This window comes from Gymnogyps californianus, chromosome 2 (genome assembly GCF_018139145.2).
Source record: "Gymnogyps californianus isolate 813 chromosome 2, ASM1813914v2, whole genome shotgun sequence".
Taxonomy (NCBI): domain Eukaryota; kingdom Metazoa; phylum Chordata; class Aves; order Accipitriformes; family Cathartidae; genus Gymnogyps; species Gymnogyps californianus.
The window spans coordinates 47,676,753-47,703,396 of record NC_059472.1 but is presented as its reverse complement, the minus strand read 5'-3'; the positions used below and the strand labels follow the sequence as shown (position 1 = coordinate 47,703,396).

Here is a 26,644-nt window from a genome sequence, read left to right as displayed (position 1 = left end):
TCAGCAGCAGCAGATACCTACTCATAAAAGAAGGTGCATCAGATAAACACTACTGGCCTGTTATAGACCATTTTATTTGGAAATATTGAACATACTAAAAAAATTGCAAATGAAAACATATGCTAAAATTGTATATCCTTTCCTCACCTCCGCAACCCCTAAAGACTTCACAGAGCTGTGTGAAGTTCAAATTCCAGGCTTCAAACTCAGGTATCATCACAGAATAGCCATTGCCTGAAATCAAGGCTGTAATTTCAATCAGTTAATAACTGAGAAGTGCTGTGAATAACGCTTCCTCTTGTAAGACGTGATCTGCAATTCACCCGTATTTATAAAGTTGTGGTTATCTTCTGCAAGCCTTTCAGAGCAAACGCACAGGCGGCTCAGCCGAGGTGTGCCGCCTTAGCACTTCAGTCTCGGGGCTTCCGGAGAGGAAGTCATTCAAGCCCTGAATTATCTAAACAAACACTAATTCGTCTAATCCAGGAAACTACTAGGATTTATGGTACGTAATACTCATTCACAGTTCACACCACTGGCCAGACAGTATTTTGAAACACCACCACATGAAAGGAAAGCACTCGGGTTTTTTGCTGATAACACCGGTGTGACGCTCATTGCTGGTTTCTCCTTAAAACCGCCACAGAGCGCTGCTTTTGAGCTGCGGCCACGTAGCCCTGCCTTCGGTGGAGCTGATAAGGGCTGAGGACACATAGGGCTCTGTGCATGTACTGTTCAATCCCCCCCTTCTCTTTCTGAGAGGGAATGTTCTGTAAGAATATCGGTTTCTAGCATCGACAAGTCCCCACAAATGGCTTCTTTGGACAACGCGAGCTACGCTGTCAGATATTTTAACTTGAGACGGTACGGTTACAGCTTTTTCTTGCTTCCTGTGGGACACCGGCCGGAGCGAGGGAGGTGTCACAACCTACGGCTGTGGGAGCTCCTGCTTGGCCACCCCACAGTTCCCTGGTGATACACAAACAAACAAGCCACTGTAGAAGGAAACAGTGGTTCAGATGTGAAACCACAGAGGTAACTAACTGGCCGAGCTTCGCAACGAAGGTCTCACGAAGCAGCTGCTTATTAGTGGCATCCATTTCAACCAGCCAAATTGCAAATGGATTTTCAGATTCGACAGGCATATTTAAAGACAAAATTACTCTCAATTAAAAAATGTGGAAAATATTCTTTCCTTTTTTTTTTTTTAATATAGTCACAGGATAATAATAGGTGAAATAAGGCTGAATTTTACTGTGCTGGAACAAAAGAAAAATCACACCACGGTTCTAGTTTGGCACTCTGAGAAAAATACTGTTCTGCACTCTTCTTTCTGAATGAAAATATAAGGTATCAGCTGCTGTCCAAAACTGTAATTAAAAAAATCAAAAAGTTAAATTGAAAGTTTAAGACTGCACCACTTTATCCCTATCCATTAAACCCTACTATGGTGAATTTAAGGCTGCTGGTACACCTCAGCAGGCTAAGTATATTTTAATATCTAAATTCTGAATGTCAAGAAAGGTAATTCCTCTCTTCTTGTGTTAGGTGAATTCATTCATTACTGCATGGTAGTTAACATCTGTAAAGCATATATGGTAAGTAAATATGTGTTCCAGGACATTAGCAACAAATATATCTCTCATTCATACCATACATAGCAATTACTCTAAAATAAACTAGAAACTCACGCATGGATATCTCTAAGTTTTTGTTTCTCAGATTACATAGCTAAATGACCTTTACTTTGTCCCTGTAGCAATGACCTATGAAAATCAAACTTGCTGTCTTGTTCACTCAAACATTTCACTTTATCAATGGCCACAAAACTTAGGAAAACATCAACAAATAGGGCCATGGACTTTACCACAGGACATCAGGTGAGGCCTGCAGAATCCTCCAGGTTGCACAGGACCCCCAGAGTCATCTAGTCTAATCTGCTCCTCAAAGCAGGTGTAGTTACAGCAGGCTGCTCAGGGTCATGTCCAGTTAAACTTTTAGTTTCTCCAAAGATGGAGAATCCACATTTTCTCTGGGCAACCTCCTTCTGTGTTCAACCACTTATTAATTTTTTTTTTTTTAATTGGAGCGGAATTCTCATGTTCCAACTTGTGCCTGTTGCCTCTTATCCTCCCACTGGGCACCTCAGATGAGTCTGTCGGACCCTCCCACTAGGTCCCCTCAGCCCTCTCAAGGCTGGACAAACCCAATTCTCCCTGCCTCTCCTAATACGTAGTTTGCTACAGCCCCCTGACCATCTTAGTATACTGGACTTGCTCCCACATGTCAATGTCTTCCTTGTATTAGCGTGCTATTGGAAAAAAGCCATTTCCAAAACTGGAAACAATACTCCAGCTGTAGCATCACAAACGCCCAATGGCGGGGAATAATCACCAACCTCAACCAGCTGGCTACACTCTTGCTAATTCAGCCCCATATGCTGTTGGCCGCCTTCGCCACACCACCACTACTGTCTACCAGGTACCCTTCAGACTTTTTCCACAGAGCCACCTTCTAGCCCGTCAGCTTCTCGCAGGGCTTGCGGCATCCCAGGTGTTGGGCTTTGCGCTTGCCTTTGGCGAACTTCACGTGGCTCCCATCAGCCTGGGAATCAGTCAAGCACAGCAGCTCCTCAGAACCCATTTGATTCACACCAAATAGTACGCTTAAACACAACATGATCTGGGAGAAAGTGCATATCATAAATTATTCCTAAAAGGCAGAATGGGTAACACCACGCCAGACTCGGCTCCCTCTACCCTCTAAGCTTCCAGCACTGACCCAACAGGATTTGCACCTGCAAGCACCCCTACGCTCCTTCACACCCCCACTGAGAGCATGCCCCGTGCACCCTCCACTTCCCGCTACGACATCACTGGCAGGGTGTAGCAGAGCCCTACACTATTTCAGACGCTTGGAACTGCTAGTGGCATGTCCCAGCCCACACATGTGACACGGCATATCACTGGTATATGACGGAGAGAAGACAGCAGCACACCATCTCAGAGCAGCAGAGTTAAGGTAGTCCAGAACACAGACTGATGCAGAAATAACGATATATTTATGGCAAACTGTTAGGATCTCCTCATAATTCTGGAAAACAGGTAACTCTACAGAAGGCAGAAAGCACCTGAGAAGCCTTCATTCAGCTGCATAACATACACGGGAGGGCTGACTCCGGTTCCAGTGCGGCTCCACTCTGCCCCACACTTTCAGCTCACTTCCCTCCTCCTGCTTTGCCCACCCTCGAGCAATGCTCTTGCCTCCTTTGGGACTTCTGCCAGTTTCGGTTTTGAACCTTCAGGTGTGAAGACCTTCCAGCTGGTAGGAAGCTGAGACCAGCTGAAGGAATGGGGGGAAGGAAGGCAGGACAATACATTTTCCTCAAACATCTCCATAGTGGTACTGTGCCCTTGCGTTTTAATTTTTTGTGTGTACTCCCTCCTCATATCTTCTACTTAAACCAGGAATTCTTCACTGGACAATTCCAGTGCAACAACATGCAGCAGTAACCGTCATACCTCCAGTTGCTGTCATTACCTGATAAACATGAAGTCTCCTCCAGTTATTAAACTACTAGCCTTGGGAGCATTCTGAAATAACTCCTTCCCCAAACACGTTTATCTTCACGGTTGCTCTCTCTGTTTTACACATTATAACAAGGATGCATTATGCATTATAACAATGACTCCTGCAGTTTTACTTCCCCCTCATCCCTCTTTTGCCCTTCCCAGCCAGTTTTCACTTTCTGTCAATAGGTGAGAATAATCAGTGCTCCCAGCTCTGTGGAAGAGGCAGTACTTGTCACACTATACTCCAAAGCCATCTAGAAATCACTAGTAGATACTCAAATTGAACAACTCCTAACGCAGAGGACCCACAGAACCAGAACCTACTCCATGCTGTACTCACCCTCCACCTCCCTACTGCCAGATGTTGATCCATACTAACTGTTCACTATTGATGCCGGGATGCTGACCAGAAAGGTTACTGGCTTACAGAGACCTTATCAAACATATTGCCAAATGGCAGTGGGTTAAGTCACTATAACATTTTAAATTTAAGACTCCCGCAATCCAGTAACATTCAGAAGCCAATTATATCTACTGCAAAAGACAGGCATTGGGAAAGTGATGAATGATTATTTAGGAAACATGTTCTTTTGGGAAAGCTCAAGTATATTGTTTCTTTTGCTTAAGGAAAGGTTAACTCAGAAAAATAGATTTTGATAACACCTGAGTCAATATCCTACCTTGGACTCCAATTGTTCTAATTTGTTATAGTTGGAAGAAGAAGTCTTTAATCACTTGGACACATATGAACTCCTTATAAAAATGATTTGTGGCTTTATATTGCTTATTATATCTGCTAGATTTTATTGAAGTAATGTAAGCATTGCATTCACTTTAAAAATACACAATTAGGATTTTTTTTTTGGTAGAGCTCTTTTTAACTGTGAGGTCTCTGATTCATAGTTACTGCATACGGTTTTTACTATTAAAGCCAAGGGACCAATCATAGCACTATATATGTAAAATATACATTTTTTTTTTTTTTTTACAGGTCACAAAAAATAGATAAAGATTTTTAAAATATAAAACAAAGAGTCTTCAGAAGAGCTATTAGCAGAATAAATAAGCAAACTTTTTCAAGGAAGTTGACTACATTCAGTGAGACAGTATCCCATTTTTCTTTTATAAATGTCTGTCTCCCAAGACAAAGAATCAGCAAGTACAACTCCTCATGTTAGTATACGCACATCTCCCTCTCAGCTGAGAGGAACTTTACCCTGATTGCTACATTAAAAGCTAGCTTCAGTGCTGTTTAAGGATGTTTCAACTAAATAAAAGTGTTCCAAAAATGACCCAAAACATGATAGGTAATACTGCAGAGCTCTAACATGAAGCGTCTCTTCATGTGGGATGTCAGGAAGGCCAGCTCATGAAGCCACTGTGAGGCAATGGCGCTCACTATCCAGGCTCCTTTCAGAGCAGAAACCCTCTAGCAGGTACATCGATGTAGGCACGGAGCAGCAGGTCTGCTTCTCTCTCACTCGAGCCGTGTACCAGACACTGGAGGAAAGAGGCAGTCACAGCAGTGCACTGCCAATGCAAGACACCAAGGTGCCACAGCCTGTGTGTACTGGGGACAGAGGGGGAAGAGAAGAAGAAAAACCTTCTTGGAGCCAAGGCTTGCAGCCTCACAAAGCTGGCATCAAGCCACAAGGCAATGAGGGGACTAAAGCACTAATTCTCAAGGTGAAGTACTATGAATTGCCTGCAAGTTTGGAGCTAAAACCTACACGCGAACTGATTTCAAGAAAGTCACTATTGCAGCATTTAAAAATGCCAGTGTAGGTTACAACCTTCTATATATGTGCTTTCTGGAAACTCAGGGCAAGTTTATCAGAGCCGATAGAATTGCAATCAAAACAGGAGATCAATTTTGCTTCACTGTACTGCATTAACATGTCAAAAAAAAAAAAAGGCAAAGTTTTCACTATAGATTTATTTCTGCCAAAATGCACACTGTCTGGCCCAACACAGTTAAACCACTGTGAAAAGAGGATTACATTTAAAAAAATAAGCAAAGCAGGTATCAAAAGTTCACACCAGCCAAACAATGTCTTTGATAGGAAAGAAATGAATCATTATGGGACTAATTAACTAACCCACCTCTCTATCTTGGAAAGGTTCTGCAAACAGCGTCACAGCCTCTCCAGGGAGACGGAGTGATATCTTCAGGACAAAAATGATATCCCAGAAGATTTGAAGGGTCCTGCAACACTAAGTGGGCTGGTTTTTAGACTGCAGGAATACATGGTTTGTCCAATGTTCAATCTATCAGACAATATTGTTGCTTTTTAAGAGAACTTTTTGTGAATTGCCCTCGGTATGATGTGGGGTTTTTGTTCCTGGTTTTGTTTTTAAGTCTGAATGCAAATAGCTTCCTGGGTATTTGTACAAACTGCCATCTGTATGGGACCAGAGCAGTTGACTGCAGAAATCTATTGCTGTTGCTTCAGCAAAAGCTAGGGCCCTGGGGTAGCTCAATTTCCTTAATATTTTTCTTCCTAGCATAGAGAATCAAAAAATCCTCATCTTTGTAGCGTAATGCTGTTACATAAACAAAATCCTCTGCAATTATGCACTGATTATTAATACAAAAAAGGTTATCACCTATCTGGTCAGTGAAGAAAAGACAGAATGCCTCTGATTTTCAATTAGGAACAGATTAAATACCTACTGACTGAGTGAAATTAGCTTATCCCCAGAACACTCTAAATTGCTGTGCCTGTAGATGCTGCTGGCCACCGGGTACCTGAGGCAACTGACTGGGTATCCAAGCACAGTACTGATATGAACGTACGTCCAAAGAAGTTACCAGAAGTAGTTTTAGCCATTACAAAAGTTTGGTTTAATCTAACATTTTTTGTTTGCTATTCTGTGAAAAGTGACTCCACCTTCCACTCCCAGCTCTGCTTGATGGCATGTGTTACAGCCCTCCTTCAAATATCTGGCAGGTCCCAAACCCCCTGCCTCAGCGCACTGCCCAGAAAGTCTGCCTAGCTGCATAATCATGGGGAAGGAAGGGATACCCACCTCCCGGGCCTCCCCCAGGATAAGGTGGCTTATTCTTCCCTTTAACAACTAATACACGAAGTAAAAATAAAGTAACCCCCTTGGAGAAGATCCCACGGCCCGTCACAGTGAGAAGGCAGTTCGCTGAACGGCAGCACTAGCTGTAAAATCCTGCTGGAGCAGCAAAGGCTTCACATGGAGGAGCAAGGTTTGCACTAAGTCAAACCATAACCATGGCATATTGGCACGTGCAGGCAGACCCCCAACGAGCACAGACAAAACCATGCAGTAACTGTCTGGTGGCACCTTGTAACTCTACAGGCTCTTTCTTCAAAAATTATCCATGAAAGACTTGAGTGTTCGGAACAAGAAAGAATTCCCAGACTTTAGAGTTCCTCCTCATCTTAAATGCTTCATCAGATATTTGAAGCATTTTTTTTTTCTTTTTATATCAGATTAGCTACCTTCTGATACTCTCTTCTGAATTTAAACGGGCACACTGCATTAGACAGAAATCAACCGTACTTAGTATTCCTCCCTTTGCTCTAATCAGTGAGACAGGAACTCCCCTATATTAAAATTTTAGCATACATAATTCTCTTGCATGTAAAGGGTTATTAAACACTTTAATAAATCCTGTTAAGTTCATTTATTTTTTGGAAGATGCTAACCTTGGAACAGACTTCTATGAAACTGGAAAAAATGCCAAGAGAAATACTGCCAAGATAACTGTGTAACTAGGTTAAACCTGGATTATTATTACTGTTATTTACATTAAGGAGTATCACTATAATACCTTTTAAAAATGGATTTGATATCTAACAGTAAGCTATGCTTATTTCTCAGTTTGCTAAATATGACAAAGAGTTTTGAGAACACTCATATTAAACTCAAGATACAACATTTTACATTTAAACAAGCCTGCAGACGAGTACTTTTCTCCCTATAAAATCAAAGCTGCACATTCTGCTGTGCCACTCTCTTGATTTGGCCATTGATGAACTGAGAAATAATGGCACAGCACTGGATAAGGCTAGCAGTCCCAAGGTAAGACTGATTTTCCTGGGTAGAAATGAAATTTTCTTGTTGCCCTGATTTGCCCAACTATGTCATACACATACAGAAATGTTCCAACTTTCTCATGTAGCCTTCATTCATGAAAGGCTCTGTTTTGTGGGTTCAGGTTAACGGAGAGCATAAATGAAAACAACCTACTGTCTTGAAAGGCATGAGTCTGTGTCGCTAAATGAATTAACTGATGAGTTCTCGCACTTACAGCAGTCTTCAGCAATCGTGTTTCACACCTATAAAAATTGCAGACTAGCTGGTGTCCCCCAACTCTAGCAGTGCAAGAAAGAGAAAAAGCCATTGAAAGGTTGTTATACAAAGCCCACCTTGCTACACATGGGACCAGGAAACTCTATACTGGTTTTGCAGCAGCAGTATCAACCAGTTTCCCCTGCAGGGTACATGATGTGGATCTGCTCCATTGCATCCCAGCTCCAGAATGGTCTTCTACCCATCTTAGGTGGCGTATTAACTGAAGCAAACTAGATGAGCCCGAAGACCGCTCTGCTCTGTTGGCAGAGCTGACCTACCTTGTGCAGTGTCACACATATAGGTAGGACAAGGAAGAACAAGTTCTGTCTTCATTGTTTCATGCCACTGCACTGCAGTGTGTTTGCTGATAGCAAGCCCTCTTACAGTCATGGGATGGCTGACCCTTTGATGAGCCCAAGAGGCATGCACATGCAAACACACACACACACAGAACAAGTGTGTCCTGTTTTTTTTGTTTTATTCACAATGCTATTTAGCTGCAGTAATTTTGAGACAAGCAACCCCATCATTTCACCCTGTGTGCTCTTTGAGAATAAGGCTTTCTGGACAGGGATTTGAGCAGCTGCTGCTTAGCAGAGAATAAAATTCAGACTGCTGGAGGGGGAGGAGAAAGGGGGCAACAAACAACATTTGTTTAAAATCTGGCAGAGCATCCTAATTAGATGAATTATTGGATGGATCATCAGGACTGCTCCCCAAAGTGCCATAGGACAGGAGAGCCCTTAGAGGACATGTTGATTTAAGACTGCAAAAACAATCCCGAAGAGCACCATCACTGAATGCAGAACACTAAAGGCTCATTTGTCTCAGAAATCACACTTCCCACACAGTGCTGTTGCTCACTTGCCATGTATATAAAGGCTGCAACAGTTAATCATTTAGACAGGGATAAATATTTATTCAGGGACTACCTTAACGTTGAATGTTATTTCCTCCATGACGTAAACTCGTTCAGGAAATGCTTTAGCCACCTCCTCCACACTGTTAAAATACTGCACTGGCTCCTTAATATCTCGGTCTTGTTCCAGCAGCTTAAACTGCCCTGAAAACAGATGATAAACAGAAGAGTTGTAAGATATTTATATTGGACAACTGTCACTGTGGCAACTGCTGGCTCAACTTCTTCACCATTTTGCTTGGTCAATTTTTCCGGTTATTAGCAGCCAAACAAGACGACGAAAGATAGCAGAGGGTCTCCTGAACCTGCCGTGAAAGACAACCAGTTTCACCAGGTTGGAATGAAAAGAACGCGTGGGAGCTGAAGTTAAATTAAAAAAAGATCCTTTTATCACATGCTCTCTAGAAATAGTAAATAACTATGGAGGCATTTGTGTTTGTGTACTTAATTTGGTGTAATAGTATCTGTACAGATAGCATTTTTTGGCCCTTAATATTAAAAGCTTTACAGAAAGAAAACACACCCATTACTATAAAACCCCGGAACAATAAACATAGGGGTTTTGTTTTTGTTTTTAGCATCATCAAACAGCTATTAAAAAATGCTAGGCTAAAACCCTTTTTCCCCTAGGCTTCCCTAACAGTGGAATAGCACCTAACTTTCCTTAATCATAAACTAAGCCCTTTGAGAACTTTAACTAACATAAGAAATTAAACCATATACATTTAAAACCCTTTTGAAGGTGGTCGCCTTCAGAAGAGCATTAGAAAGAAGTGTTTCTTGCTGACTTTACCTCCTCCCAGCAAGAAAACCTTGGCTATTTTCTAAGTTTTGTAAAAGGCAAGAAATAACATGGATGCAGCCGCCCTGGGCAGACCTGCCAGGGACAGCCAGGCACATCAATCACCTCTGTGCACTACGAACACAAAGTTTAAAAGCCTTCTTCTATAAATACAGCGATAACAAAAGCTTAGACGGACACATTTGCTGCTTGAATGACTTAAACTTAAAATCAGTGGAGTGATCTTCCCAAATTTAGAAACATTAACTACTGCTAAGTTAAAGGCTGGTCTCAGCAAGAGAACAGCACAGCAAGACTCAATGTAAGAAACAACTCCAGAAAACAAGAAAAAGGCTGAGTAAAATCAACGGTTAGTGCATCTCCTGTAAATCATATTTCAAAATTAGCAATGCATGCAGCCACTGGATTATTGTTCCCAAACAGTGCTCAACTTCATTAAAATACATCCAATACATCAGGATGTCAGCCACCTACAGAAATATTTTCTCACTCCTTCAGCATTTTTGTGCACAACACCCTGCTGCCCCTATACATCCCATCAGACTTGAGACTTTTGTGACATGTTCGGAGAATTCACCCACACTAAACTATTTCAGGCCACCTAGCAGCAGAGGAGGAAATGAACGCAAGCTCAGCAAGTCCTGACACCCCATGAGAAAGACCTGTCCCGCCACCCTGCCAGGTGTGTGCACACACGTGTACATACATACCCACACCAAGAGAGGTGTGAGACCAAGAGGCTCAGCTCCTCCACCCAACTCCAGCACCCCGCTGACAGAGGCATGCTCTTTTAATCACTATGCTCGAGTACTGTGGTTGGAAGCCTAAATATCAGCTTACAAGACAGAAGATTTCCTTTTATTCCCTTCCATACATTTTGTCTTTCTAAAGGGACCACAGTAACTTTGAAGTATTATCAGCAGGGTAACTAAAGATGCTGGTGCTTCCCACTGCAAGACTGTATTTTGCAAATGTTTAATAACCTTCACCACACTTCAAAAATCAGTTGCCTTGGAGTTTTCCTAACTTCGTGTCTGCTTCAGGACATGCTATTATTTGAAGTTCAGCCAAGACAATTCATGTACTTTGAAAACCAACACTGGGGTAGAAGCAGCAGGACCTTTGGTCTGACCTGCTGAAGTCATTCCCGTAGTATATTACAGCAACGTAGTTAACCACAGGAATGGCTTCACCAGGTCAGACCAAAGGTCTGCCTCACGCAGCATTCTGCCTTAGACAGGAGTAAATGACAGCTGTGTAATGAGGACTTTAAGCACAATTGGCACTACCACCCAGAGCCTCCTCCACACCTCTAGGAGGAACTCATGGCTCAAGGATGCCCAGAGCAGGGAAGAGGTATCTTTGGGCTTAGTAGCTCCAGAGGTTTTCTTCCCTGTAAATGTGTTTAATTGCTTACTGAAGGTATCTAAATCTTTTGTTGTAAACATACCCTCTATCTTGAAAAATTCTGGCAACCTCTTCTTCCACAGACTTTACAGTACCTCCAGGATTAAGAGTAGAAATTTTAGGATTGACAAAGCTACGCCTGGCAGACACTGTTGGTAGCAACAGGAAACCTGACAGCGGACAAGCATTTGGAAAAACGCTTCACATACTCAAGAGAAACATGCCAGCATCCTAAGGCTGAATTCCTTAGCCTGTCTGCTCTGAGCCCCTTTCGGTGCAAAGCAATAGAGGGGCCAGGCAGCCGGCACCTCTGGGCTCAGGGAATCTGGACAATTAGCAGGGAGGTGCTCAGTTAACTGATGCGGGAAAGTGTGTTGTGACTGATGCCCGAGGCACGGATAGGAAGAGATGAAGAGAGGAGAACTGTGCTTTTTAATCCCCAGTCTGCCATACAGACCATTTAAGTCCTGGTTTCAGGATTTCCCTGTCAGCCACAGCCTAACCAAGAGGAAGATGCATTTCCCAGCTCCACAGGTCCTTCCCCCTGCAGGCACCTCGCTTTTCTGCAAAGGAAATTCAGGAGTCGGGGGGGGGGGGGGGGGGGGGGGGGGGGGGGGGGGGGGGGGGGGGGGGGGGGGGGGGGGAGCTGAGTGAAGTCAGACTTCCTCCTACATGGAGTCAGGACGCGCGAGGACATCACGCAGCAGCAGGGACTATGAGTTGCACCAGGGAGCACCTGACAGCACAGAAAAACTACTACTCTAGCGCGTAGAGCCAATGACTGTATTTCACAGCTAGTCACTAAGGGCAAGATGTTCTTAAATTTTACAGAAGTTGTCACACAGTGTTCATTCACCATGGGCTGAGCTGAGGCTGTTCCTCTCTCCTGCTTAATTCTCAGTTGCTGTCCTCTTCAACTACTGACACAGCCACCTGGATGCAACCCTAACTGACTGCCCAATTTGGGATCCAGGGGTCTGATTTGCAGGATTCCCAGCTGTGGTTACTATTCGAGGCAAGCTGTGATTACAATTTATAATGACATTTCATACTTTAAGTTCCCTGAAGAAAAAAACCCAAAACCACAGCAGGTTTGAGTCACTTCAGACAGATCTAAATCCAGTGGGGTTGCTTCTGATTTAACACTCCCCCCTTACGTACAGAGCGGAGCTGAATACAATACTGCATGGAAGCTACATAGTTTTTTTGAAACTGTGAGATATTGCAGTGATAAAATTTTGCTAGTTCAGAAGAAATTGAGAACTCTCACTTCAGAACGGGAATTGAGTTGGGCATAGTAACAAAGCATGAATTCACATGAACAAGGAGGGAAAACAGCATACTGAATAATAATACATTATACGAACAATATTCATCCAGCACTTTGAATGAGACAGTGGTCTTTAACTCTAGGTTCTCTAGCTACTCTGTTTGGAAGCATAATAATACTAATTTACTATGACTGTTATGTATGTAACAATAGATAGTCTGGTGGCAAGAAAAGGCCAGTTACCCATTGCAATCTGAACTTCTACAAAGAAGTCTCAAATTCCTCAGCACAGAACAAATGCTTTAGGCTGTGTGCAACTGGGAGCAGGGTCTGCTATCAATTGTAGAATTACACATGTTCTTGTAAAACAAAAAAAAAAAATCAGCTGGAGCTTTGCTTTGGTACAAAGAGATGCTCAGAACCGTCTATGTCGCTATCTGTGCCATCCTCCCCTTCCTTCAGCTGAGCTGTGCAAACACAAAGCTGTCTGTGCCTTCACTGCTAATAAGCAGCAGTTCACGGGGAGGTTGACTACAGAGGAGCACACACAGATCCCAAAGCATATAATAGAAGGGCAGCATTAATTTCCTCCCGTTACGAAATCAAGAAGTATGCTGTACATGGAAGCTGTCAGGGCTAGATGTTAAAATGCCTCTCCTTTGGAAAAGATGGTTTATAACTCGACATTTTCTATAGACAGTTCTTTTTAATTTATTTCCTCATTGAAAAAGGCAGACTTTTTTATTGGAAGGAGAGAAAGAAGGGCTGAAGAGGGGCCTGCAATACACATTTGAGCCAGATGTCAAGTAACTAACTAATGAGGAGGAAGGAGACAATTTCTTATTATGTTTCTCTCCAGTCTCTATTCAAGCTGCCATAAAAAAGACAGCATGGCTAAAATACAAGTTAAATGGACATAAGTCTGGCTTGACTGCAAGTTAAAGTGGAATTTTATTACACTTCGCAAGAGGCACGATTTCATCGGGAGTTTACAAAACTGACAGAAAGCTTAAATCACAAGGCAATTTAACTGTGTGTTAATTAGGAATGTAACAAAAATTTTAAGAAATCTAAAGCTAAACCTATACTTCTATAAACTTTTATAGAATAAATATATATAAATATATATTTATATAAATAAAACACATTATATAACAATATATTAATATAATATATTATTTATATAAATAATACGCACATATATTTATATAAATAAATATAGAACTTTTATATACTTTTATAGAATTTCACTCCTCTCTCTTACTAGCACAAAAAGAATAATGAAGTGTTTCTCTAGTAAATCAGTGCAGGTTCAGAAAGATCAAAGATTTGTAATACCTACACGGTCCACTGAGCAGGTGTGGTTACTCCTTTGCAGCCAAATGCAAGGGAGTAATGAACAACTACTGCAAGCTTTATATCTCTTTATCGTTCAGTCTGGCCTCTGGCAGGCACAGTATTGGAACAGTTTCATTCTAGTATATATTATCTCTGCAGATTATGAATTCTTATTTCCCTGTGAAGGTACTTACAGCAAAGACAGTAAATCCACTACTGCTGGAAATGAGTCCGGAAAGATAAAAAGGCACGGAAAGACCTAAACCAGGGCTTATCCTCCAGTTTATGGAGGCATTTATTAAAACCCAGTAGGAGCAGGAAGATCAGTCCATCTTCTTTCTTGCCAGAAGTTGGCCCAGCAACATCTGTGAGCAGGGGCATTAACCAGCCCTTTCTGTTCCAGCCTTCGGGTTGCTTCTGTTGCTTCCACTGCTTAGGTTCTTTCAGGCTTACATACGTTCACAACTCTAACCCACCTCATACAGGTTATTTCTGTAATGCAAGAACCCCTGGTTTTCGCAGCAACTTAACCCTAACCACCAAATAGTCCAGCCGTTTCCAGTTGTACTGTGTTCCAGACAGTTGTATTGTGCCTGTACTGTGCCGAGACCAAGGGAGGCCTTATCTATGGCAAGGGTTCACAGACTGAAACAGCCAAGTTTTCATTGATATAAAAGGATGAGAGCACGTATATGCTCATATACCAAAAAGAAAATCTGAAAAAAGAAATTCTGTAAAAAAAAAAAAAGAGAAAAAAAAAAGAAAAGTAGCTGCATGTCATTAGTAGGAAACATGGAAGGTCACTGAAACATCTGCTCAGTTGCTCCAAGGAGGCAGGAGTTGTATTGTCTTTCAGCAGCTTTGATTATTTAGTAAGTCTCACATCTCTCTATGTGAGACTGTATGCAAAGCCCAGCACTTCTCAAGAATGCGCAGACGGCACAGCAGGGTAGCAAAAGTACTGCAGAGGTTTATGTTTCATATTATTTGTTGACTGCTGACTGCATTTCAGTATTTCAAAGAACAGCAGAGCTGACTCAAAAAGAAAAGGCTCTCTACCTGCCAGAATACCACCATTTTGGAAAAACACAATTTTTGTCTACATTTTTCAGCATTCCTGTGCATCAAGCTGATAGGAAATAACTTAGTTTTCCTCCCCCAAAAGAGGATCCTTGATATAACTGGGCAGAGTTGAAGAGCATAAGCCTAAGGCATAAGACATAATAATGAAGGACACAGAGAGGTGGCTTGCTAAACATCAGTGAAAATGTAGTTGCATGAATTGGAAAGTACACTTCAGCATGCCCGGTTTTTAGACGGTCCTGTAGAATCTTTAGCTGACAGTGTACACAACTGCCCTCAACACCTGATGCAGAAATAAATTTGTCTCAGTGGGGGATGATGGAAGGAAATCTCAGTTTATGGTCTCACTTGTCACCCCATCAACTAAATCATACGGTAGAGCTATTTCGTCCCTACCTAATCCTTAGACAAGGCAGCCAGTCAAGAGCGAGCATGGCAAACCAAAGACTCTAAAATAATAGATTAAGACATAATCCTAACACTCCAGCCTACGTGTAATTTTTTTTTAAATCAGTTTTTTATTGAAATTGACATTTGCCAATATGTCTTTGCATAGAACCTACATGTGGCATTTTGTTGTTGCAAGAAGTGTTGTCATGGCAGTGGCTGTAGCTGTCTAAACCTGAAAAAAGGAAGAACAAAAAAGAATCCATCACATCTTTGATACAGCTATTACGTGACTAACTGGAACCAAGGTGTAAAGTTAATATTGCAGCTCTTTCAGGGACATATCACTAAATCAACGTGAAAAGGTTTGGCAGACATGCAGAAGTAACGACGACTGGGAAATAAATGCCTTGCTTCACTTTTGTCATCTTCCAGCTTGTTGAAACTTTTGAGTTTGCTCACGGCTCTCCAGAGGAGAGAAGAGTGCCTGAGTGTCAGGTCCTCTGGAGCAGCAGAGCTGCAGAGTCCCCACTGCAGAGGGGACAGTGCAGGGGGAAAAGACTCATCGCAGAGAGAAACTACAAGTATAAATGGAATGACAGAACGCTGTTTTCAACAGCAGGAGCAGACAGTAGTCCGCAAATGAACTAGTGCAGACAGGCTCACAGCCCTACTGCCCACAGAGAGGGCAGGAAAGTGAATCACCTGCTCTGCCACCTCTGGGTTCCCCACTGAAGGAGCTAGTGATTTCACCTGAGGTTGGGACCTGGTAGCAAACTAACATGGATGCAATGGTATGGTAAGTTCATCCCCTCAGTTAAAGAAAGAGCAAGGCAACCCAGCGGTACAGGTTCATCCTTATCTGCCACACTGATCCCCTCTGAGACCTATGCAAAAAAAGGTTTGGGGGGCAGAGAGGGAAGTTTTTCTGAGTTATTCATACAAATTTCTGTGTTTATTTTCATACTGTAGCCAGCTGAAAGCATACAGAAAACTATAAAAGGGTGGAGAATACAGCAGGAAAATACACAAGAGTCTTAGGTACACAGCTTCCAAAGGGTAACAACTGGGCCACAAACTAGAAAAGCTACAATTGATTCTTATATTATAATCACCATGAAATAGCTATTAAATAGACTTCGAAATACTGCTTCTGTTTAAGAGCTGCCTGTCAGTACTTTTTCTTGAGGGGAGGGAGAGGAGTGAAGAAGAGGACCTCCTGTGTCCCCATCTGTACCCAATCTTCTGGAAATTTTGGGAATGTATTAAAAAAAACCAGATGAAACATGAACTGGAGATATATCTAAGTAAACATAATACTAGTAGAATTCATCAAGTGTACTGGAGCTAAACTTATGGCACTGCAAAGCAGAGGGCAAGGCACAAAGGCACATTCAGTCAGTAGAGATTGTGCAACATTTCATGGGGAAGGAGCCCTTCAGAATGAATAGTTTTACTTCTCGGAAGTATTATGAAGATTTTGAAGCCTTAAACGCCTTTATTCCTCTCTGTGTTATGTCTGCGGTACAAATACCCATTCAACCAAGAGAGAATGAGTCAGGCATCACAACCTGGTGAGACAAGTCGAAGCAGAGCATCAGCACGCTGACACATCACCTGTGCGTATGCATAGACACTGTTCCAGAGATCAAGGAAGGGAATCCAACCAAGTTTCCCACACAGCAACGCAATGCTGGCTAATCAAAACCTCTAATCCTGTGTTGGCAAAGCGAAGGGGATGGTACAGCGTAGCGTTCTCTTTTCTCTTATCTTACTTTTATGACTCTTAAGTAGCATAACAAAAAAAAATTTGATTCTGTTGGCAGCATAACAAAGAAAATCAGTTCAAATGGTGACTGATGATAGCTTAAAGCAGATTTAACTCACAGATACTGCATGAGAGGGAATTTTAGGTTACAGATGATGTAAAAAGACAGACAGGGAAAACAAGTCTAACCTCTAACCTTTGTTTCATAAGTTATTATCATCACAAATACAAGATTACTACAATGAAATGTTCCATTTTACAGGGTCACATGTTTGAATGTCTGGACTGTAACTTAACTAGATTTAACTTACTCACCGGATTATCATCGATCTAACTTGTAATTAACATCATTCTATTCCTTTCCCATGTGCTGCCAACAGACACCAGGAATATTCCATAGGCAGCGTGTTAGTTCACACTCAAGTGACCACGCAGAGGACTCTGATGACTACTGCACCATCTGACTTTCCTAATTACTATTAACAAAAGCTTTTGCTAGTTTCCTGCTGAACAGTAAGAGTGTAAAGACATGCACACGAAGATGGCATGCTCTCCTAGTGAGTATCAGAGCTTATCCAGATCGCAGCACAAAAAGGCATCAAGAGAGACAGAAGTTACAGAAAGCCCAACTAAACCAACCCAGAGCTTGCATGAAACAGCTTTGAGATGGCTACGTTTAACAGCAGCTGCCTTATGACAAAAGCTTTTCTTATGTGACTACTAGCACTGTTCCTTTGGTACTGGAGAAGATACCCACTTAGACCTCAGTTATGAAAATGGTAAGAGTCACTGAAAGCTTATGGCTCCGACCTGCTACAGCAGCATCCAGGTTCCTTATGAGAACATCTGCTGGAACTGCGTGCCACCAGAGAGGAGCATTTGATAAGAAGGTAAAACCAACTTATCCCTCACTTAACAGAAGACTCTAGCAAAAACTGCTGTCCTCCATATGAACAGCTGGAAAAGAAAATGAGGTAGAACCAAAGGTGAAAAAGTACATGGTTACAGTTCTTACTGTACTTTGAATCACTTTTTTTATTAGGCAAATACATTGCTTTCATTTATACATTAACAGTGATTCAGGGCTAAAAATCAATCCTAAGGAGTGGAGATCCAGCTTAGGTATGTCAATGCAAACTGAACATCAAACCAAGTCCCTTGACAGCATCTTACATTCTTCTGCCCAAGCAGATTTTCCTATTTCAGTGAAAGACATCACATACATTTAAAATTAAGAAGCAGCGCAGACTTAATCTGCCTTTGGATCTATTCTTAACTAGGTGATCTCCTCCCAAATCATCAGTATACACTCGTCCCAAGACATACATACATTAAAAGAACAGGGTTCTCTATAATAGATTAACATTTAATTAAAGCACAGAAGAAAGTTGAGATGAGAGTTAACAGAATAAACTCCTGGTTAACATTTGAAATTAATATTACTAGTTTCAAGCAGGCTCAAACAGACTATATTAGAATATCTGTTAAAGGTTAGCCAAGCATGCTGGGATTTTATCACAACTGCATCAAAAAATTCTGCCTTTACGCCATGGATTCCCTCACCTCATTAACACTGACTTCAGTAGAGGTTATGAATGTGTAAGATTTCCTCTTTAATGCAGAAAGAGCAAAATCCCATTTTTAATCGAAACAAAATTTGTGACCATTAGTTTGAAGACAACACACTAACACAAATTTGTTCTGTTTGGGCTAATGCCCCCACCAGCAATGGAGCAGTTGTAGTTCATAAGCTGCGTGACTCCAAGTACTGAATGAGTACAGAAACCCAACTCCATCCTTCCCCTGCTTCAGCGGATGCCTCCTCATGGCAAATCCACATGGGAAGAAACCCTTCTTCCCTTTCACTCCCCCCATTTTGGCTGCTAAATAGCGAACTTTAGTTTCTTGTGCAACTGAAGTATCAACGAAAGAAACTGGAATATTTTCTAAGTGCAGCAATATTTCAGGACCTGAGTTCAGTGCACCTCTAGTTGAACAGATTCTTCTAATTCTGGTGTCTAAATTTGTTCAAAAAGGTGAAGAGGATTTTTGCACTGATAAAGAGTATTTTAAACATACACTGTACTTACAGAGAGTAGTTCTATCTATCTCCTCATTACCTGTGGACGCAAGTAAATGATAATATTTATTTGAGGTTAAGATAAAAACCAGACAGCATTCAAAAAAGAAATCCTGTCCACCAGTGGCAACAGAGAAATCTTATGCTGACAGATGAAAGAGGCTTCATTCTTAGAGGAATAGCGGAGTTTGGGAAGAGGGCTAGTCATTTTAGGGGACCAAAATTTGATTGCATTGAAGAAAGCAAACTTTTGCAATTTAGAAACTACCAGGTTCCAACCTCTGTGTCATGCCTGCTCTGAATCGTATTACTTCACTTTGTTGATTAAAATACTGGAGAGACTTGCAATTATAGGGAGGAATTTAAGATGTGCAGAAGCGTATTTTTGGTCACAACATAGATTGCAGAGATTCTAACGATGAGTGACTTGTGTATTTACACCAGACACAAATTTTTGGGTTTGGTAGCCATCTCTTAAAAAATAAATTTGACAGAACGAAAGTGGCTTTTCCAAACAACTTCATACACATTCTTCTATTTCTTGGCAAGTCAAAGCTTTTGCTAAAATAACAGCAGCAACTGCTTGAGCTTAATCGTTAACTTTGCCTTACTGAGTAACAGCTTTTATTTATTTATTTATTTTGCAAACGCTTCGAACTCCACACTCACCAAAACTCAAGCTCTTAGTGATTTGTGCCACAGTGCAAAGACACTTTCTTCAATCGTAAACCCACCACCCTTTATGCTTTCTGCTCTTTTGCTGACAGATCTTTTTCCTCCTGCTACTCCCACGTGAGTATCCCCATTTCTATGGCCTGACTTTAGCGCCATTCATTGCTTTCTTGCTCGCTGAGCAGCCTTTTGTGCCTTTCAGGTTCTGACCCTGTCCCATGCTCAACGGGCCCCGGCACCAGTGTAGGACGGTGTGTAGTGAAATATTCCACTCGAGAAGGACAGTCATGTCGACAGTACCGCGTCTGGCAGGCACTTGCGCTGCAATAAACAAAGCTAAAGAAAAAGTGCATTCACGGAGCAGAAATCTTGAAAATGTACATAGATCAATTTGGTATAAAAAGTGCTTTTGTTTCCTGTTCAGGAACAGGTTTTTTAATTAACTGAATGGGAGGAGTTGTAAAAACCAGGAACAATGGCTGAGTCAGCAGCTCAGTCAGTTCTTAGTAGCTTACAGGGCTTTACATGAGACAGAATAAACGTATTTCATTCAGAGTTAGACATTTTTATCAATATGTAGAGAGACTTCAGAGCTTGGGCTTGGTATCCTGAAAGACTGTCTGTGCATTATAGAGCAACTTATTGTTTCAAAGCTCGTATCTCATTTGCTTGCTGAATATACATGTGGTTTACAATCTCTAGCAGAGTCTGTATTTTTTTCCTCCTCCTCTCTCCCTCAACTTAAAGCTACTGAAGTATTGAACTCAAATGACTAGAGAACCTGTCGCTCAAATAGTTCCCAACATTTGTGTATCAGCAGTAGAAAGGAGGGGTTGCTGTTCTTCTATGTGATTAAAAAGACAATTTTATTGGGAAAGGTACTATCACTTCGTATTGTCAATGCCCAGTGCAGACTGTAGCTTAGCTTACATATTTGTGAAGTGTTTAAATTAGGAAGGAATTCAATTTATTATAGCTCTGACCACCAGCAATTATAAGCAAGTTCTGAAAAACAAGTTCACTTTACTTCTGGAACAAATTAGACAACGTATTTAAAACTGAAATGAAGCCAATTTCCAAAGAAACTCCTTAATTACACAATAGATCTGGTTTATTCAGCTAAAGTCTCCTGTCAAGGAGAGTATTCAGTGTTAAGTACATTTATGTTACAGCTAAAACTATATTAAAGAGAATTTAAAAGAAGTGCAGAGCCAAAATAATACATTATCTGAAAATCACCTTAATGAAATACATGTAGTAGCTTATGCTCCAAAAATTGTCATCCATAACGTTGGAATATCTATCAAGCATGCAAAGTAACTTGCAGCAAGCAAACATTTCTAATTTTTTTGGTTTAGGATCAGCAGCCACGTTTATATCATCGCCTCAGTTGAGAAGCAGAAGGTGTTTTGATACCCGTATTCTGCATGAGGTAAGCCATCTCTTCACTCACTCTGTATGAATGCAACAGAGTTTCTGTCAGAATAATTTGTCTGGTTTCCAGTACAAGAGGACATTGATTCAGCGTTGTGCAATCTATCTACGAAGCACACAAAGCTCTCGATAACAGCTCAAGATGAATGAAGGCAGCTTTTAAGAATGAGCATTTTGGCATATGTTCACAGTATGTGCTAAAGTGTCACTAAGAAAAAAAAAAAGGAAAAGAGGAGATGAGCTGAAAAGGTGGGTGAATAGAGATGGTGGGTAAGAGCACACTGCTTCAGCACTGCCCCTTCATTTAATTTTCACTGCTACTCGAGAAGGCAACAAAGATGATAAATCTAAAATGCAGATCTAAGCAAGATATGCATCTGCCTCAGTTCTCTTGAACGCATTCCGTCACACTTATTTTGTTCCATTACCTTAAATAAGGTGGGTACCATCTAAATCCTTCTCTGGCAGTTCAGATTATCATAGCTGAATCCAAAAGGTATAAAGAAACAGAATGCCCAGCCAATTTTTCCCTCTTGTAAGATGTCTGCCAGCTTGCTGACAGCCAAACGAAACCAGTTAGTAGAGGCAGCCTAGCCTAAAACAGCTCGACAGAAAATAAATGCTACAGACTACACATGGGGTGGTTTAATTTCAAAAGTGTTTTTAGAAGACCACTTAGGGGATTTTGTTTTCTCCATGTAAATGATAATTCATGATTTAAAGAGTGGTACTATGCCTTGCTAATGCTTTCTGAAATGCTATTGAATATTTTATCCTATATGTGTTTCTAGTGAAACCTTCTCGCTAATATTGGTTTGGGGCATCTCCGGTTGAAAGCCATTTTTGCACCAATTCCATTTTGTAGCCTTTCACAGAAAGGGCTGTGAAGTGGTAATTATCAGAGTGGCTGGCCGCCTATTTGTCTTTGAATGCACACGGACTTCCCCAGCTGGTAGATTACTATGAGATATGTTATTACATACTGATTTCTAAGTACACAAACTAACATTAGCAGCTGCAAATGCTCCATAGAAATTCTGTGCTTTAAATTTCTGTGAAAGAACTTTAGTTTTAAAACAAGGTGATCTTAAATCTACCTCTGGGATTAAGAGAAATACTATTAATATGTTCGGTTGGGAAAAAAAGTTATTCCTTGAATAATGAAACTAAATCAATACTGGGCAGTTTGTGTTAGCACACAGATTTAAGGTTGTGAAGATGCCACGGATGGAAAAAAAGGATATTAGGGTTTCAGACACTTAGAATTGATTACTGTAGATATTTAGAAAGAGAGACAGATGATAGTTAGAGACCAGAAAAACTGGCATATCCCAAGCTAAAAGCAACTCAAAACCAAAACCGTGAAAAGATCAGTCTTTGCTGGATTTATCACAAAGTACTGAAAAAGTTTTCCCAACAGCTTAATGTTCCTTTCAGGAAAGTGACTATTTTATTTAAATCGCTGGAAAGACTGTGACCAGCTAAGCCAAGCCAGATAAAATGACACAGAGTAAACCACATTGTATCTGCTGGGGGCTCTCTGACTGAGGGATGTCAAAGTGGGCAATTCCAGGGTCCTCATCTTTCTTCCCTGCAATCACTCTGCTTGCTTTGAGCACATCATGCAGGCCTCCCCAGCCACTCTTCAGTCTGAATTGCCCAAGTGGCTGGGAGTCTAAATACCTATAACAGTTACTTAACGTCTTACCTACAGGTTACTCTTCACCATACCCTAGTGTTGCACTCCTGCCTGCTACAGGCTCCTCATGGCTGACCAGGCAGCTCAGCTGCCAGCTCCGGGAAGACTCAGCCGAGCCAACACTCAGAAAGCTGTATGCCAGCTGACCCAAGATTTTTCTTGCACAGGAGTCAGAAAACCACTCTGCACACTTTCCATCTGATTCACATTAAACAAGCCTTATGATAGCCAAACGCCACAAAGCGACAAACGTCTGCAATATGATAAAAAGGTGGCTATTTTTCATTTTTCACAGTAGAGAAGACGAGTGGTACATCCAAATGGAACAAAGGCATACAAGTGTCACGTACGCTATCACACACATCTGCTTCCTTGAACCAGCATGCCTGACAGCAGTAAGGCAGATACGGCAGCGCCAGGTTTCATCCTCAGCAGTGCAGGATGTCTTCCATGGACTCCCAGCACGCAAACCTTGGTTGCTATCACGTACTGGGCTGCTGCTCCTTCCCCGCTATTGTTAAACAGGCAAGGCAGCACACGCTGTGACCTTACACGTCCATGGTGCTGTGCGGGCAGACCCTACGTGCCTCACTTCCAGGGTTTCTAGGGAAAGTCTAAGGCCATGGCAGACAGCTGATCCGCGAAGCCCGCGCACATCTTTGTGCAGAGCTGAAGGCTTAGCGTGGCCCTTTATATTTTACTTGGTCGCTTCTTCCCTGGCAAACGTCATGTGTGCCAATTCCTCCCTGCTGCCCTTCTCCCTCGCTCAGAATTATTTCCCTCTGAAGAAAAGGAAAAGCAAGCAAACGAATATGTTAAAAATATCTTCTGTGATTCTCCTCTAGGAAGTAATATAGCCAGGAATCAGTATGACCCAAATTTCATAGTAAATGTATGAAATGTACAGTAAAGAAACCTATGCTACTCTCTATTGAGAGAAATGAAAGTTAAAAAGCATTCTTCCCAGAGAAATAATAGAGGATGAGTTTCTCTATGACCACGTAGCACACCACTCCAATGATCAGCAAAAAAAGGAAGGTTAATCAGTAAATAAATTGAGCGAGATACCAATCCTTCACAACAGAAAAGCTGCAATATTAGCAGCTTACATGTACCAGAAATATCAAAACCACACACTTAAGATCTTTGTACAAGATTACAGCAGGAAGCACTATGGCCTAACCCAGGAACGCCAGACAATTTAATTACATTTTCTACTGAAAAATTAAACCATATGTATAGCTCATCAGATCAAGCTTTCTAACATGTTTCTGCTTTTGATATCTAACATCTGTCTGAAAATGAGATTTACGTTTCCCTTATGAAATCTGATTCCACCTCCATGGCCAAACTCAAGCAGCGTTGATGGAAAGACGTGAGGGAAAAAGAGCAAGTGTTGTGTCATCTGACTTAGCCTTATAGCAGAGTTCAACCTCTAAATAGTAAAAATGTTAGAATATGACAACTCTTTCTTTACAGGTGAAGGCAATAGGGCAATGCAAGAATAATCAGAATTTTTTTCCCCCCAAAAATATGTCCTAAATTTTCTTCATTTTCTTCCTTCAGGTCCACCATTAGTTAGGGTCTCAGCCCTCATTAAACAACTCCTCCAACACTGTAGTGCTATCTCACTAGTTTTGGCTGTCTCCTTGAGAAAACCATGTAGGAGGACTGCACATGTGCAATGTAAAGACAAAGAAATGACACAATGCTTCTGCTGGATCAGCTCATCTGCCATCTTCATCACCTGCCACCTGCTGTCACTGAACAATGTGAAGCATGGTGAGCTTTAGAAACCTGCCCATCATGAGGATCTGGGCAAGGCACAGTACTCCAGCTCCTATCAGCTGAACAACATCTATACTAAGGAGAACCATATGAGTAGGGATTTAACCCAAAAAATGCTTGCTGTGTTATTTTACAAAGTTGTTACACCAATAAAAAGTGCTTTTCTGAAGGTAGAACTTCAGCCTGCATATTCCATCTGTATTTTACCTTATGGTAGCAATTTGCTTGCCCATTTTTTCAGCAGCCTGTTTCCAAAGGATCTTAAACTTTCTATGAAAACTTTATTTCACTGAATGTACAGAATAGTCCTGTATTCAGAAACTTGGTTAAACTTTTCCGCCCCTCGTACAGATCTGAAGTTTTAGAGTTATTTCTTTCTTTCCTGCAGCAGAACTATTCTGAGATACCTTCCCAGCACTTTGATGCCCACAGAAGGCATGCCTGCATGCATGCTCACTCAGTGCCACCAACTAGGGTTGGACAACCCTACATCCTGGTGAGCAACTTGAGTTCACACTACCCCTCTTCTGTTTCATTTGAGCTAGCGATTTGAATCCAGTCTCTCACATCCCTGCTACAAACTCAATCTTTTCTTCTGCAGTCAGAACTGTATATACATAAAAAAAAAAAAACACCGAACTGCTCCAAATATAATCCTTGGGGCAGAGCAGCTGATTATATACCCTTGTAGTCAGGGAACTGTGAATGTGGGAAGCAAATTTCAAGCCACTGCTTCAAATCCAGCAGGGCAGGAAATGCACGAGCATATTCATCTTATACATTATATGCTGAAGTTTTAAATCACCAGTTATTGTATGGTACAATTTTCTTTTCTATTTCCATTGTGGATCTGAGAAGCCTTTCAATTAAAAAAAGCAAACCCCAACCTTCAGATTGAACTCAGCATGGTCCTGCAATAGTTTCAACAGGTCAGCATTCCCAAGGAAAAATGGTATAGCTGAAAATTAATTCTGCCAACTCTAATTTCAAACCGCTATGAAGAGATCATTATGAATGTTCACTCGCAACATTCACCCACACTTATACTAATAGCCTGTATTTGACTACAAATTTCCTGGTGACGGAAATGCGATACAAAGCAACAGCAAAATGTCTTGCCCACGCTGCCGTCAATTTAGCAGAAAAAAATTAACCTGCATCCCTCTGGTTCAAGAAAAGTTTCATCAATACACATCAGACAGCAGGATCTGGAGCTGCGTATATGTTCTTTTAATGATTTCCAAGTAGTGTTTGCTCATTACATTAATTAAAATAATAGCTCGATGCTTTCAGGGTCGACAGTTTTCTAAAAATTAAACTGCTTTATTTCAGCTTCATCCATCACCAAGAGTAGGAAATCATTCTTACACCAGAAGGGGGTTCCTTCTCACCAGGCAATTTACAGGATAATCCTAGATGCTGCAGTGTTCGGAGAAGCCAGCCAGCACAAGGGGTGCATTGTTAGAAGCCCCCTGCCTTGCAGGGGCACCCTGGCTCCCCTTAGGGCAAGGGTTCAAAGGCTTTATACAAAGCAGTGGAAGGGGCAAGCTGCAATTCATCCTCTGCCCTGCTTTTTTTGCTTGCCCGGGGTGCCAGAGCTGATGCCTTGGAGACAGGTTTCAAGGATCAGGTCTCCACCTTGACTTTTCTGCACTCTTCTCATTTGACAACAAACTCTCCTGAAGGCTGGTGGCAGACAGAGGGTTGGGGCTGTGTTTCCTTCCCTGTCAGGACTAGTCCCACAGAAGGGAGTTTTGTTTTCATTTGGCATCAGAACTGATACAATCAAAGGGAGGATCAGCACTGAAGATTCATTTGTATATCAAGGGGAAATCCAGAAGCCATTGAAATAGTTTACAGCAGGTTGAAAGAATAATACAAAGAACAAACATTGCACTGACAGATATCCAGATGGCATTTGCAGGCAAACCTCAACACCTTTAGCCCAGCTAAGTTTAATTAACATTTACATATCATTCCAGGATTTTATTTCTAATATTTGAAAAGCACCAAATTATGAAGGTTTCAGAGAAATGGGAGTCATCATGCCTCCCCCCGACTTTGCTTTATGACTGAATTGAATTTACCTGGCAGAG

At 41.5% G+C, this 26,644-nt stretch overlaps 1 protein-coding gene across 1 annotated transcript in view; it reads right to left on the bottom strand.

Moving 5' to 3' along the window:
* The window catches only part of GAREM1 (GRB2 associated regulator of MAPK1 subtype 1), a 101,511-nt gene that overhangs the window by 13,802 nt on the left and 61,065 nt on the right, over nucleotides 1-26,644 (bottom strand). Inside the window, exon 3 of the mRNA XM_050891360.1 lies at nucleotides 8,834-8,964. Within this exon, the coding sequence (XP_050747317.1) occupies nucleotides 8,834-8,964 (131 nt within the window). The remainder of the gene's footprint in view (nucleotides 1-8,833; nucleotides 8,965-26,644) is intronic.